This window comes from Arvicanthis niloticus, chromosome 22, assembly GCF_011762505.2.
Source record: "Arvicanthis niloticus isolate mArvNil1 chromosome 22, mArvNil1.pat.X, whole genome shotgun sequence".
NCBI classification, from domain to species: Eukaryota; Metazoa; Chordata; class Mammalia; order Rodentia; family Muridae; genus Arvicanthis; species Arvicanthis niloticus.
The window spans coordinates 49,189,038-49,205,446 of NC_133429.1; the positions used below are offsets into that span (position 1 = coordinate 49,189,038).

At 41.6% G+C, this 16,409-nt stretch overlaps 1 protein-coding gene across 1 annotated transcript; it reads left to right on the top strand.

Annotated features, from left to right (window-relative positions):
• Window positions 1-45: 45 nt before the first annotated feature.
• LOC143436326 (retinol dehydrogenase 16-like) lies at window positions 46-15,747 on the top strand. Its single transcript, XM_076920538.1, has 4 exons — window positions 46-2,887; window positions 13,484-13,742; window positions 14,569-14,732; window positions 15,216-15,747. Exons 1-4 carry the CDS (start codon window positions 2,575-2,577, stop codon window positions 15,431-15,433), a joined length of 954 nt encoding a protein of 317 aa, XP_076776653.1. The 5' UTR covers window positions 46-2,574; the 3' UTR covers window positions 15,434-15,747.
• The last annotated feature ends 662 nt before the right edge of the window (window positions 15,748-16,409 follow it).

Genomic DNA, 16,409 nt, shown 5'->3' on the forward strand with positions numbered 1-16,409 from the left:
TAATGGCTGACTCATTTTTCCGAAACATATATTTATATTTTAGTTTTTATTTCTTTTGGTTTGTTTGTTTGTTTTGCGATGTCTCACTATATGACAGGTTGGCCATGACCTTGTAATCTTTATTCCTACTGTCTTCATCATTACACAAATCACACTCTAGGAACATATCAGCATCTCTGCACACTGTAGCCTGTGAGGAGGCCGGTCGGGAGAGTACATCAATCTCAGCACTCTTTAGAGCACTGTGCTGGCTCTACAGGGGAAGGGGCAGCACCCAGGCCAGATCTATGGCACTAAGCATGGGTAGAGTCTCAAGAGTATCATGAGACAGAACAACATGTAATCAGCAGGAAGTACCCTGTAAGGTGGTCCAAGGCTGCATGCCATATCCCTGGAGGAGCCTCCTTTTCTCCTCAACCAGGTTTCTTCATGGGGGAAAGCCAAGGTGCACTCAGATGTGCCTGAGAAGGACTCTGGCTGTCACAAGATGCTGTCTCACTCATCTATGCATGAGGACTACACTGTATACACCCCAGTCCCATGTCTCCAACCCTAGATCCTCAGCCATTAGAACACAATAGTCTTTCATTTCTGGTTCCCCAATTAAGACTGAGTAGAGGCTGCACATGGTCAAGTATAGAAACAGGCTTGACAGTGGGCCTGTTTCCACCTTTGCATCACTGACTCTAGGCTCCACCTCTCCCCTTTTTTTTCATGAGGAAGAAAAGTTGGATTGGGGTACACTGCCTTTTTGGAGAAAGTGCTTCTTCCTGGACTGAGCTAGACACCTGATCCCAGTAGATGGCTCAGTTCCCATATACATGAGCAGATCAGAGCAGCCCAGAGATCAGAAGAGCTTTGGTGTTGGACACTCACAGTGTTTGGCCTGGAATGGGACCAGACCACCCTACCCAGTACAGGGAAGAGGAGTAGTTGGGCACTTTCATTTGGCTGTGTGAGAATCTCAGGAGGGATGGATGGACTGAGGAACTTTCATGAATCAGGGAGGTGTCTCTGAGGCTTTCTGCCTATTACAACAGAGTCATGTTCATTTTCCCATTCTCTCTGACTTTATCCAGAAATTCCAGGGCTAGATCTCGATCCTTCTGTGTTCCACAAGACCTTGATCCAATAAGAGTGAACGTTCTTGTCAGGGTTGATAAGGACAGGATTGTAGGGAGAGGATTGGGAAATGACCATAGAAGGATGGCTCTAGAGAACTCATTGTTGAAGGGATACAATATCCAAGAGCAGCAACATCCGCATGTACTTTGGACAAGAAAATCCAGCATTAAATTTTGCAAGATGCAATTCAGAGGTAGGATTTTGAGGACCTGTTGGGTGATAACAGCCACATGAAGAACGTCCTAGCACTTTTTGCAGGATCAGGAGGAGGGACAGGAGTGGAGGCAGAAGGACAAGGATAGCGGCAGTAAGACATACAGGATCAGGCACATGGGAGAAGGAATAGCAGTACAATGTAGAGCAGACACAGGAGGTGTCTACTGGAAGTACGCCCTTGGAGGGAGAGTGGCCCAGCTCCAGATTCACAGATCACTCCCTACTGATAACTATGTCCTAGGCCTAAAGACAGAGCTGTAATGTATCCCATGTTGGGGCATTTCCTGATAGAAGCATGGTTTTGAGAGCACAGGGCCAGTCTGAATCCTTACAGATTGGAACAGAAAGTTGTTGAAGTTTCAGGTAAGGGAAATATGACATCATTCCTGAAGGAAGGCACCAGGTTTATTTTGAGCTGGAATCAGAGAGTCAGTCAGCCATTCCTCAGAGCCAGGAGCCATATGTAAAGCTCGAAACACTACTTCTGAGGTTCTGAGCAAGACATGCTGAGAAATTAACTAAGAAATCCTGACTCAGGTGAGTCAAGGGCAGTCATGGAGGTCACAACTCAAGAAACCTGTGCTCAGGTCTGCTTTAATCCAGGCAGCCAGGAGAAGGGCCACTTGTGAAAGCAAAGTCATTTCCTTCCCCACATCAGTTCTGCGAGTCATGATGTGTCTGGGGCCCCAGCCCCATTACCTTGTGTTCCTTTGAGGTCAGCCTTGCCTGTGTGGGGCCTGTCCTTCTATCTTCCCTGGAGCTACTGTATAAGAAGGGCAATTCTCCATGTCCTCTCCTATAGTTGTCCTGAGTCCAACTGCATGTTACCAATAGATCTCATTATGTTTACAACATCCTGGTTTGTGGCTCCCAAGTGCAAGATGCAGAGACACAAGGTAACCTGGGGCTGGATCATGGGACCTGTGTAATGACATACACATGTATTACCACATGAGTCCAGGAAGCAACAATCCTAAAAGTATAGGCCTGTGTTACTGGACAGTCAGTGGAGTTTTACTTGTTACTGAGATAGGCAGAGCCAAAGGGCATTAAATGTCTGCAGCTCAAGAGCAGGTCAAAGACCAGAGATGTGAGACATCAACAATTATAAGAAATGCAGAGGACTTCACCCCAAAAGGCTGGAGTCCTCCATGCCTAAGCCTGCCTGTGTGAGCAGATGCCAGGTTCATTTCGACTCAGAGTATCTCTCTCTCTTCTTGACTTCTACAAGCCATGTGGCTCTACCTGGTGGCACTGGTGGGTCTGTGGATGCTCCTGAGCTTGGTCAGGGAGAGGATGGTGGTGAGCCATCTCTATGACAAGTATGTCTTCATCACGGGCTGTGACTCAGGCTTTGGGAACCTGCTGGCCAGACAGCTGGACAGGAGAGGCATGAAGGTGCTGGCTGCATGTCTGATGGAGGAGGGAGCTGAGCAGCTGAGGAGCAAGACATCTGAGAGGCTGGAGACAGTGACCCTTGATGTCACCAAGACAGAAACTACTGTGGCAGTCACTCAGTGGGTGAAGGAGCATGTTGGGAACAGAGGTACCATTGAGATTCCTGGCTGTGTTCTTGGTTTTCTCTCTGTGTGTGAAGAGAAGGCCTGTGTAGTCTGAAAAGATTCCTGGTGGGGTCAGGGTGGAGTTGGAGTCACTGCAGATCCTGCCCTTCTCCAGCACATCAGTCTCTCCTCTTACCTCTACATCGGCTCCTCCAAGCTCTGGATTCTTTGATTAGCTGGTGCCTTGGAATTTTTTTATGTTCAAATTATTTTCTGTCCTCTTTGTCTTTTTATGTAGAATGACTGGATTGTTGGTTGCCGAGTCCTAGGTTATCGACAGTGAGGAGGAAGGAGAGCCCTGGGTTCCTGGGGCCTGATTTCTGTGTGAAGGTCATGTGCCGAGTGCACCTGCTTTCTCAGTTCTGGAACATGTTGTTATGCACTGCCTGTGCACCTTCACAGGGAGAGCCATAATCATCGCCATGCTTAGGCCCCAAAGTCAAGGAGTGCCTTAGGTCAGAAAAAGCTAGGAAGTGGTTTCTCTCTTTTACACACACACACACACACACACACACACACACACACACACACTGCCTATCAATCTCTTTCTCCCTTTGTCTCTTTCCACTATTTGTGTTATTATTTAAAAGATAAATTTAAATCAAAATGAATTGGAAACAGTTATTGCTCTAAACTCTAGTCATGTCAAACTACAACTAATGTATGATTTACTATTAAGTGGATAAAAACTAGTAACAGATTGACCTGTATGTTTACTATATGTGCTTTCTTTTCACTTAAACAAAATGCAAGCTTTTTGAACACTTTACCACTTAAAGAACATTAATTACAATAATAATATCCAGTGAAGTAAAATAACTTGACCCTTAACCAAGTCTTATTACACTTAGCAAGCATTGTAATTGTTTTTTGTTTGGTTCCTTTGTGTTCTTCTGGCTCACGTTTTTGAGGCAGGGTTCTAGTATGGACCTGGTCACCATCTGATGAACTTGTAACTCAGTTCCTTCCTGTTGGCATCACCAGAAATGGCTACCACACCATTTTAGGATAACTTGTTTTATTGTCCTAAGAACTATCTTGTGATACTTCTAATCCATTCTGAGTCTGAAAGCATGTGTATTTTGCAATCCTAGAATTAAAGTATTTGTTGTACATATTATTATTAAATTTTTTTCATGCAAACATATCAATCAAGTTTTCCTTTCCCCACCTCCTCACAGATCTCCCCATATCCCAGTCACTCAAGTTCATATTCTTTATGTCTCTCCTTCTCTCTGTCTGAAAAAACAAAAACAAAATAAAAACCACCAAGGAAAAGTAACATAAACAAACAAACAAAAAAGAGAAAACAATACCAAAAAAAAAAAAAAAAAAAAAAAAGCAAAAAAGAAACAAGCAAAAAAGAAACAAGCAAAAAAGCCAGCACAAATCACCATGAAGAAAAATGCTGGCTCTTCTTTTCTCCCAAAATTTCATGGAGTTTATTTTGTGGAAATATAACCACTATTGGGTGTAAAGCTCTGTGTGAGACTTTATAATGAGAGGGTTACAGTTTGCTTCTTATCCAGATAACTCTTAAATAACTGAGATTGGACTAAGTTATTTATTTAACACGCCTAAAGGGCAGAATTACTGAGCAATATTACTCTATTTTAGTCCTCTAAACTAATTTGCCAAGCCTCCAGACAAAATCATGGAGATACTTACAATTTTAGACTTTCTCTGCTCCAGGTGTTTTCTTATGTGTCTCCTAGACTATTTGTAGGTGGCTAATCCATACTTTCTCCTCTCTACCTCCCTCTACTGGCAGAGAGAAGTCTAGCCATGTTCTCTCCCCTGCTCAGTCATTTCTGGTTAAGGGGTTTATTGACACTCCAGGGAACAATTGGAAAGCTGTTGTTTACACAAGATTGCACCTGGATATTCTCTGAATAAGGACTGTAACCAGATGCAGTGGACACAGAAATCAGCATGTCAATCTTCACACAGTGCACAATAAAACCCCTACAAGGCACCATTGACACTACAGTGCAGAAAACTGTTCTTCCTTTGGACAGCATTTATCAGTTAAAATGGCTTCTTGCTTAGAGGTTAGACTATGTGTCCACTTTCCCTCTCAGTGCTGGGTCACTGTCCCATTTTGACTGTGCAGGTCTTACTTGTGTTTCCATAGACTCTGTGAGTTATGTAAACAGCAGTCCTGATGTGTCTAGAAGACAGTCTCCTTGGAGTCACCCATCACCTCTGGCTCTTAACATGTTTCCGCCTCTTCATCCTCATAGATTTCTGAGCCTTGAGGGGAGGGCCATGATGAAGACTTCTCTTTTAAGACTGAGTGTGCCAGAGTCTCTTACTCTGCACATTGGCCATTTGTGTGTTTCTGTGTTTATTCTTCTGAATTGCAAGGCATGTTTTCCAGATGGAGATTGATCAAATTACTGAACTTTGAGTGCTGCTAGTAATATGCATTAAGAGTCTTTTACTGTGTGTTCCCTCAGAATAATAATAATATTTAGTTTCCCCATAGAACCATGACTTATTGAGTATTCAGTTCTTGGCCACTCTAGTAGTGTCATTATAGATTCCATCTCAGAAAGCAGACCGTCAATCTAATGAAAAGTGTTTAGTTACCCCCATGACATTGGTACCTTTATTGCACCATATACCTGAAAGTCAGGTCACTGTGGAAGATCATAGGGCTTGAGGTTGGGTAATAGCAATGACTGCCTTTCTCCTCTGTGAATGTCCAGTGTATTTTCTGGCACCTTGAATGCTAATCAGTAGCAGTGAAGGTTTTAGTTGGGCACCAGCTTGCCTTCTCTCAGTTGGATGACATCAGACAGTATGGACTTCAGCTATTGACTTAGGGTTTTACTATTGTGAACAGACACCATGACCAAGGCAACTCTTAGAAGGACAACATTTAATCTGGGCTGGCTTACAGGTTCAGACATTCAGTCCATTATCATCAAGGTGGGAGCACGGCAATATGCAGGCAGGCATGGTGTAGGAGGAGCTGAGAGTTCTACATCTTGTTCTAAAGGCAAACCAAAAGAGACTGGCTTCAGGGAGCTAGGATGTGGGAATTAAAGCCTATGCCCACAGTGACACACTTCCTACAACAGGGCCATACCTATTGCAGCAAGGCCACATCCCATAATAGTGCCACTCCCTAGGGTAAGCCTATACAAAGCACTGCATTCATCTCCCTGACTTCCATAGGCTTGTTCAAACACATGAGTCTGTGGGGGCCATACCTAAACATGTCATAATGCAAAATACATTGAATCCAACTTCAAAAGTTGCAATAGTTTGTAACAGTCTCAATACTGTTAAAAGTCTGTAGTTCAAAGTGGCTTCTGAGATTCACACTCTCTCTTAATTATAGACCTCAAAGCTGTACAGGAAAACAGCTGGGCAAACATTAAACTGTGCATCTCAGCATCTGATATTAAAGCCATATTCAGATCTCCAACTCCTTCTGCATCTTTTTTTTTTTTTTTCTGCAACAAACTTCTTTCTTATGGGCTGGTTCTACTTCCTGTTAGAAGCTTTCCTTAGCAGATATCCTATGACTCTGGCAACTTGAACATCTTGGGGTCTCCAAGGCAACCTCAACATTAAAGCTTTTTGTTCCAATGTCTCAGATGCACATGTGATCTTCTACCCTCTTCTGAAGGGCTTGAGTCACATATGAAGCTGTGCTCTCTATGGAATTCTAGATTCTGGTTGACTCTACTCCACTGTTGCTGCTGTTCTTGATGATCATCCTATGGTACTCTACTACACTGGGGTCTTCTGCTGCAACAAGGCTTCACCAATATCCACTCATAGTCTCTTTTCATTGTGCCAAGCCTCGAATCCATTACATGACCCTTCGGTCCTGGGTCATTAACTGTAATTGAGTCTGTACCTTCACCATTGATCTTCCCTAGCCTCTCACAGTGCCAAGTCTCAGGATCTAAAAATGGAAGTAGAAACAATAAAGAAATCTCAAAGGGAGACTACCTTGGAGATATAAAACCTAGGAAAGAGATCAGGAGTCATAGAGGAAAGCATCACCAACAGAATACAAGAGATAGAAGAGAGAATCTCATGTGCAGAAGATACCATGGAAAACATTGACACAACTGTCAAAGAAAATGCAAAATGCAAAAAGCTCCTAATCCAAAACATCCAGGAAACCCAGGACATAATGAGAAGGCCAAACCTAAGGATAATAGGTATAGATGAGGGTGAAGACTCCCAACTTACAGGGCCAGTAAATATCTTCAACAAATTTATACAGGAAAACTCCCCTAACCTACAGAAAGAGATGTCTATGAATATACAAGAAGCCTACAGAACTCCAAATAGACTAGACCAGAAAAGAAATACCTCCCATTACATAATAATCAAAACATCAAATGAACAAAACAAAGAAAAAATACTAAAAGCAGTAAGGGGAAAAGGTAAAGTAACATATAAAGGCAGACCTATAAGAATTACACCAGACTTCCCACCAGAGACTATAAAAGCCAGAAGATCCTGGACTGATATCATACAGACCCTAAGAGAACACAAATGCCAGACCAGACTACTATACCCAGCAAAACTCTCAATTACTGTTGATGGAGAAATCAAGATATTCCATGACAAAACCAAATTTACACAATATCTTACCACAAATCCAGCACTTCAAAGGATAATTGATGGAAAGCTCCAATACAAGGAGGGAAACTACAACCTAGAAAAAGCCAGAAAGTAATCTTCCAACAACCCCAAAAGAAGATAGTTACACAAACATAATCCCACCTCTAATAACAAAAATAACAGGAAGCAACATTAATTTTCCTTAATATCTCTTAATATCAATGGACTCAATTCTCTAATAAAAAGATGTAGACTATCAGACTGTATACATAAACAGGACCCAACATTTTGCTGCATACAGGAAATGCACCTCTGTGAAAAAGACAGACACTACCTCAGAGTAAAAGGATGGAAAACAATCTTCCAAGAAAATGGTCCCAAGAAACAAGCTGTAGTAGCAATTCTAATATCAAACAAAATATACTTTCAACCAAAAGTAATCAAAAAAAGATAAGGAAGAACACTTCACACTCATCAAAGAAAAAATGTACCAAGATGAACTCTCAATTCTGAACATCTATGCCCCAAATGTCCCACATACATAAAAGAAACTTTACTAAAGCTCAAAGCATACATTGCACCACACACGATAATAGTAGGGGATTTCAACACCCCACTCTCAGCAATGGACAGATCATGGAAACAAAAACTATACAGAGACACAATGAAACTAAAAGAAGTTATCAACCAAATGGACTCAATTGATGTCTATAGAACATTTCATCCTAAAACAAAAGAATATACCTTTTTCTCAGCACCTCATGGTACCTTCTCCAAAATAGACCATATAATTGGTCACAAAACAGGCCTCAATAGATACAAAAGATTCAAATAATCCCTTGCACCCTATCAGATCACTGTGGACTAAGACTCATCTTTAATAATGACAAAAACAATGGAAAGCCCACATACACGTGGAAACTGAACAATGCTCTACTCAATGATGATTTGGTCAAGGAAGAAAGAAAGAAAGAAATGAAAGACTTTTTAGAATTTAATGAAAATGAGGACACATCATACCAAATCTTGTGGGACTCCATGAAAGCAGTACTAAGAGAAAAACTCATAGCTCGAAGTGGCTAAAAAAAGAAACTGGAGAGAGCATACACTAACAACTTGACAGCACACCTGAAAGCTTTAGAACAAAAAGAAGCAAATACACCCAAGAGGAGTAGACGGCAGGAAATAATCAAACTCAGGGCTGAAATCAACCAAGTAGAAACAGAAAGAACTATACAAAATATCAGCAGAACCAGGAGCTGGTTTTTTCAGAAAATCAACAAGATAGATAAACCCTTAGCCAGACTAACCAAAGGGCACACAGACAGTACTGAAATTAATAAAATCAGAACTGAAAAGTGAGACATAACAACAGAAACTGAGGAAATTAAAAAATCATCAGATCCTACTACAAAGGCCTATACTCAACAAAATTGGAAAATCTGCATGAAATGGACAATTTTCTAGACAGATACCAGGTACCAAAATTAAATGAGGAGCAGATAAACCATCTAAAGAGTCCTATAACTCCTAAAGAAATAGAAGCAGTCATTAAAAACCTCCCCACCAAAAAAAGTTCAGGACCAGATAGTTTTAGTGCAGAATTCTATCAGACCTTCCAGGAAGACCTAATACCAATTCTCTTCAAACTATTCCACAGAATAGAAACAGAAGGAACACTACCCAATTTGTTCTATGAAGCTACAATTATGCTCATACCTAAACCTCACAAAGACCCAACAAAGAAGGAGAACTACAGACCAATCTCTCTTATGAATATCGATGCAAAAATACTCAATAAAATTCTTGCAAACCGAATCCAACAACACATCAAAGCAATCATCCATCATGATCAAGTAGGCTTTATCCCAGGAATGCAGGGATGGTTCAATATTTGGAAATCCATCAATGTAATCCACTATATAAATAAACTCAAAGAAAAAAACCACATGGTCATCTCACTAGATGCTGAGAAAGCATTTGACAAAATTCAGCATCCCTTCATGTTAAAAGTCTTGGAAAGATCAGGAATTCAAGGTCCATACCTACACATAGTAAAAGCAAAATACAGCAATCCAGTAGCCAACATCAAACTAAATGGAGAGAAAGTTGGAGCAATCCCACTAAGATCAGGGACTAGACAAGGCTACCTACTCTCAGACTACCTATTCAATATAGTACTGGAAGTCCTAGCCAGAGCAATTAGACAACAAAAGGAAGTCAAATGGCTACAAATAGGAAAGGAAGAAGTAAAAATTTCACTATTTGCAGATGATATGATAGTATACTTAAGTGACCCTAAAACTTCCACCAGAGAACTCCTAAACCTGATAAACAACTTTAGCAAAGTGGCTGGATATAAAATCAATTCAAACAAATCAGTAGCCTTCCTCTACTCAAAGGATAAACAGGCTGAGAAAGGAATTAGGGAAATAACACTCTTCACAATAGTCACAAATAATATAAAATATCTTGGAGTGAATCTAACCAAGCAAGTGAAGGATTTGTATGACAAGAACTTCAAATCAATGATGAAATCAAATTGAAGAAGATCTCAGGAGATGGAAAGATCTCCCATGCTTGTGGATTGGCAGGATTAATTTAGTAAAAATGACCATCTTGCTAAGAGCAATCTACAGGTTCAATGCAATCCCCATCAAAATTCCAAATCAATTCTTCATAGAGATAGAAAGAACAATTTGCAAATTCATTTGGAATAACAAAAAACTGGGGATATCAAGAACTACTCTCAACAATAAAAGAACTTTTTAGGGAATCACCATCCCTGACCTCAGACTCTACTACAGAACAGTATCGATAAAAACTGCATGGTATTGGTACAGAGACAGGCAGGAAGATCAATGGAATAGAATCAAAGACCCAGAAATCAACCCACATACATACAGTCACATGATCTTTGACAAAGAATCTAAAACCATCCAGTGGAAAAAGGACAGCATTTTCAACAAATGGTGCTGGCTCAACTGGAGGTCAACATGTAGAAGAATGCAAATCAATCCATTCTTATCTCCTTGTACAAAGCTCAAGTCCAAGTGGATAAAGGACCTTCACATAAAACCAGATACACTGAAACTAATAGAAGAGAAATCAGGGAAGACTCTCAAATACCTAGTCACAGGGGAAAAGTTCCTGAACAGAACACCAATGGCTTATGCTCTAAGATCAAGAATTGACAAATGGGACCTCATAAAATTGCAAAGTGTCTCTAAGGCAAAGGATACTGTCAATAGGACAAAACAGCAACCAACAGATTGGGAAAAGATCATTACCAATTCTACATCCAATAGAGGGCTAATATCCAAGATATACAAAGAACTCAAGAAATTAGACTCCAGACAACCAAATAACCCTATTAAAAGTGGGGTACAGAGCTAAACAAAGAATTCTCAACTGAGGAAACTCAAATGGCTGAGAAGCACCTTAAGAAATGCTCAACATCCTTAGTCATCAGGGAAATGCAAATCAAAACCACCCTGAGATTCCACTTCACACCAGTCAGAATGGCTAAGATCAAAACTCAGGTGATGGTAGATGCTGGCAAGGATGTGGAGAAAGAGGAACACTCTTTCATTGTTGGCAGGATTGCAAGCTGGTACAACCACTCTGGAAATCAGTCTGGCGGTTCCTCAGAAAACTGGACATAACATTACCTGAGGATCCAGCTATACCACTCCTGGGCATATACCCAGAAGATGCTCCAACATATAACAAGGACATATGCTCCACTATGTTCATAGCAGCCTTATTTATAATAGCCAGAAGCTGGAAAGAACCCAGATGTCCTTCAACAGAGGAATGGATACAAAAAATGTGGCACATTTACACAATGGAGTATTACTCAGCTATTAAAAATAATGAATTTGAGAAATTCTTAGGTAAATGGATGGAACTAGAAAACAATCCCGAGGAGTCAGTTAACCCAATCACAAAAGAACACACATGGTATTTACTCACTGGTAAGTGGATATTAGCTCAAAAGCTTGAAATAGCCAAGATTCAACTCACAGACCACATGAAGCTCATGAACAAGGAAGACCAAGTGTGGATGTGTCAGTCCTACTTAGAAGGAGTAACAAAATACTCAAGGGAGCAAATATGGAGACAAAGTGTGGGACAGAAACTGAAGGAGGGGTGGTCTGGAGATCCTTCCACCTGGGTATCCATCCCATGTGCAGTCACCAAAGGTAGATGCTGATGGGGATGTCAGGAAGTGCATGCTGACAAGAGCCTGATATAGCTGTCTCCTTAGAGGTCTGCCAGAGTCTGACATATTCAGAGTCAGATGCTCACAGGTAACCATTGATTTGGTCAAGGGGTTCCCAATGGAGGAGTTAGAGAGAAGACTGAAGGAGCTGAAGGGGTTTGTGGCCCCATGAGGAGAGCAACAATACCAACCAACAGAACTCCCCAGGGTTTAATCCACCAGCCTGGGAGCATATAGGGAGGGACCCATGACTCCATCTGTACATGTAGGGGAGGATGGCCTTGTCAGGCATAGGTAGGAGAGGAGATCCTTTGTCCCATAAAGGCTGAACACCAAGTGGGGGGTTAGGTGGGGACATATCCTCATGGAAGAAGGAGGAGGGGCAATGGGATAGGGGATTCCTGTGTGGTGGGGGGAATGGGGTAAGGGGATAAAATCTGAAATGTAAATATAATATCCAATAAAAATTTTTATTAAAAAAAGGTCAGTAACTGAGAAAATGATCTATAGCTGGACCTAATGGAGGCATTTCCTCAACTGAGGCTCCTTTCTATCTGATGACTCCAGCTTGTAATAAGTTTTCAGAAAATTAGCCAATACATTGGGTTTTGTAAGCATTGAGGTGAGTTGAACAATATTGATGATAATCAATATTGATGCTGACAAACATTGAGAATTGATCAATATTAATTTTCATCACTATAGATGTTTATCAATAATGAGAGTTGATCATTATTAATTTCAAGGCAGGCTTTAGATGAAACTAAAAGCACAGCTCTGTTTTCTAAATCTCCCACAATCAGGTTTTCCTTTACTTGTTTACCAACCAAATTTCCTTGAGAGATTAATTTTGTCTTTTCTTTCTTTTCTCTTTTGGGTTTTTCTCTGTTCCTTCCCTTCTTCTTTATGACTGTCTTTAATAATTATATTAATAAGGAAGATATGGAAGCGAATTCTTCCTTATTGATACCTTTCTTGGCCACTGCAAAGACACAGGTAGCCGGGTATAAACTGCTTAGAGCAACAGGAAGATACAACTGTCTGTATCAAAATTCTATATCTGCGAAGCCATGCCATGACCGTGGTCACTCTTATAGATGGAACATAACATTTGGGCTTGCATAAGGTTAAAGCTTTAGACTGTTAACATCATGTCATGACATCTGCTGGGTTACATAGTAGTCATGTACTAGAGAAGGAGCTGAGATAGTACATCTATATCCACAGGTAGCAGAAACAGTAAGACTCTGGATAGCCCACTCCCAGTGAGTCATAGAATCCAACATGACCCCCAAAATGGTCACATCTCCTAATCCCTCTCCAGCACTGCCCCACTCTCAGGAGCAAACATTTAAACATATGAGCCTATGGCTGCTATTTCCATTCAAACCACCACAACAAATAAGAGAATAAAATTTCTAGAGATGGCTACAAGTTGTACAACACAAACGTACTTTCATGGTCTCCAGATTAACAAAGTTGAGCCATTTTTTTCACCATCTGTTCATAAACTTAGCAACTGATAAGGAACTGCTGGCTGATTCCCAGGTTAGAGTGCTGGGCCATGAAATCTTAAAAGATGAAGGTATCCATGGTGTGAGCCAGCAGTCCTCATGAGTTCACCAGCCATGTGGATACCCTGCTCTTATTCATTGCATCGTATTGTCCAGTAAACATGTCACAGTATTCTTACCATGTTGAAAATGCATTTCATCCGTAATTAAACCTGTGTTGTGTGACTATCTCTTTCCACTGTTTCTAGGACTCTGGGGCCTGGTCAACAATGCTGGCATTTCCACCTTCTCAGGTCCCAATGAGTGGATGAACAAACAGAACTTTGCAACTGTACTGGATGTGAACCTGTTGGGCATGATCGAGGTGACTCTGAGCATGCTGCCCTTAGTGAGGAAGGCAAGGGGTCGAGTGGTCAATGTCTCCAGCATCATAGGCCGGGTGTCTTTGGTTGGAGGTGGTTACTGCATCTCCAAGTATGGTGTAGAGGCCTTCTCAGACTCCCTCAGGTACTTTAAGGGAAGCAGACTCAAGGGGTGCTTTAGGAAGGTTTTTATTTAGTCACACTCTTGTAGTCCCCATCATGGGGAGAACACTAAAGTTTTGGGTCTCTCTTGTCTTCCCCTCACTGAATGATTCTCTGGGCAGCACATTTCTAAGTCTCTGTAACAGGTCATGACAGAGACATGAGTTGGGTTCATTTTGTCCTTTTGTGGAGGAGGGAAAACACTGTGGAAAAATATTGGGATAGGTTTGGAACTGTGAAGTTTTTGGTTCAAGAATCCATTCCCCTGAAATCTATATGGTGATCATGTCTTTGAATTGGGATGAATATCTCTTTCAATTCCAGAGATAGATATCAGGACCCTGTAGAGTCCATAATTAACACATTCTAGCATAACTTATATGCTTCTATCATCACCTAAAGACTATGGTAAGTTAGAGAGTAAGAGTCTAAGAAGACCTGTCCTGAGAGCTTCCTGGGACAGATGTGGGGCAGATGCAGACGTACTAGTGAGGTGAAAATGACCTGGACAAGGACTAGAATTCTTTGCCTCTGCACTACTTGGAGAAAGGTCTTACACAGTGCCATAGACCAGAATGTTCAATTTTAGGCCAGTGAGCTATACACCACAAATACTATTATGACATACAAGAGCAGAGAGGCAATGCCCTTATCACAAAGATTCGACTTCATTTGCTGTATACCCCAGATCCAAAAGGTGTGGCATTTTTTTTTTCCACCACAGGCTCCTGGTCCCATGCTACTGTAGTCCTATTAAAGGGTTCTCACTGAAAGACCTCTGAAGACCTTGACAATTGTGTGTCTTGCAGGAGGGAGCTCTCCTATTTTGGGGTGAAGGTGGCTATTATAGAGCCAGGCTTCTTCCTGACGGATATGACCAGTAGTGCCAGAGTAATATCAAATGTGCAGATGCTGTGGGACCAGACCAGCTCAGGAATCCGGGAGATCTATGGCGAGAAATACCTGGCATCATGTAAGTGAGCTGTGAGGCTCAAAACTACATACAATTCTGAATACTTAACCTTTTTTTTTTTTTTTTTTTTTTTTTTTGCAGTTGTAATGCCTTTCTCTTTATACTCAAAGAACAGTAGTTTAGACCTATTTCCTTGGGGGTGGTGGGCAGTTTCTGTATGCAGTAAGAAAGGAGTTCTTGTCTTTCAGAACATGCTGTTCTGTTCCTTCTGATCCTCTCATGATCATGGGCCTGTAAGCAAAGTCAGGGATGTGGGGAGGTGATATAAGACCAGTACTTTCCATGAGCTGTGATACAGGTGACTGAGTGCATAATTTTTCTTTAAGATTTTTGTGGTCCTTCTGAGGAAATGGGACAGGCTAGGCTTGGGTTTCAGACACATGGATTTTCCCACATAGGGAATAGAAATTCTCCTCTATGCTGGTATGAGACAAGAGTGGTGGGAGCTGAATAACCACCGTAATTCTTCCTCATTCTGTATAGATCTGAAAATGCTAAGTGGATTGGACCAGAGGTGCAACCAGGACCTGTCTTTGGTGACAGACTGCATGGAGCATGCTCTGACTGCCTGTCACCCTCGCACTCGATACTCAGCTGGTTGGGATGCCAAGCTCTTCTTTCTACCCTTCAGTTACCTGCCCACCTCTCTTGCAGATGCCCTTTTCTACTGGACTTCTCCAAAGCCTGAGAAAGCTCTGTGAAGTCTTTACCTATGTGCACAATTGGGGAGATGTAGTTAGAGTGTAAGGGATGGAATTCTCAGGAGAAGGTAAGAGAGTTGAGAAAGGATGGTCATTATGCTGGGGTTTTAGGATATAACCTGCATCCTACTAATTTTCCTGTGATACTACTCAAGACTGATCATGATCAAAAAAGTAGCCAATGAATTCTTCCCAGGGATTCAGATATAAACATGCTGGATTTTGCACAGACTCTGAGCATCACCATGGCCTAATATGAGGATCCACACAAATGAGGAGGTCGGGACCAGCTTGTGCCAATCACTGCCCTGTGTCCTCCTCTGAAGAAAATGCACATGCTCTTACTAGTTTTCACCCTTCTGCAGCATGGAAGTTCCCCTGCCCTGAGTCACCTCTGACCATGGTCTTCAGTCATACTGCCATCACTTATGCCTTAGAGTCAGGCTGGCAGGCCCTGGGTCAGAGGTTCAGTCCCTGGTGGTGAGAATCTAACATGGGATAGAGACACTAATTTTTCATTTATTTTAAAAGCATGGCATTATGGGTGAACTCTTTTTATTTTTTGAGCAAATATGAGGTGATCTCCTGTGCTCTGCCATTTAAACTATGGCTTTACCATTTAGTGGCATTTGGATCACAGAGGTAAGGGGAATGGCCTAAGTAGGGTTAGCACAGGCCAGCAGGCTTTTCTTGACTGTCTCATCCCTTACAGCCGAGGAGGTGGGAACAACTGCTCTACACTCAAAACGTAACAACAGCACGTAAGGCTGAAGACTGTGAATGCAAGTCCATGAACAGAATATACCTGTAGGTCTCAGCCTCACCACTCCCTCCCTGCAGACTCACTAAGTGAGCATCCCTCCCTGTAGACTCACTAAGTGACCAATGTCTCCTGCAGATTCACTAAGTGACCATTTCCCCCTGCAGACTCACTAAGTGATCATGTATACAGTATCCTTCTCAATACTTGTCTTTC

Coding starts and splice junctions, on each gene's coding strand:
- LOC143436326 (XM_076920538.1), top strand. CDS start 2,575: ATGTGGCTCTACCTGGTGGCACTGGTGGGTCTGTGGATGCTCCTGAGC. Junction 13,743..14,568: donor GCCTTCTCAGACTCCCTCAG/GTACTTTAAGGG, acceptor TGTGTCTTGCAG/GAGGGAGCTCTCCTATTTTG. Junction 14,733..15,215: donor CGAGAAATACCTGGCATCAT/GTAAGTGAGCTG, acceptor CATTCTGTATAG/ATCTGAAAATGCTAAGTGGA.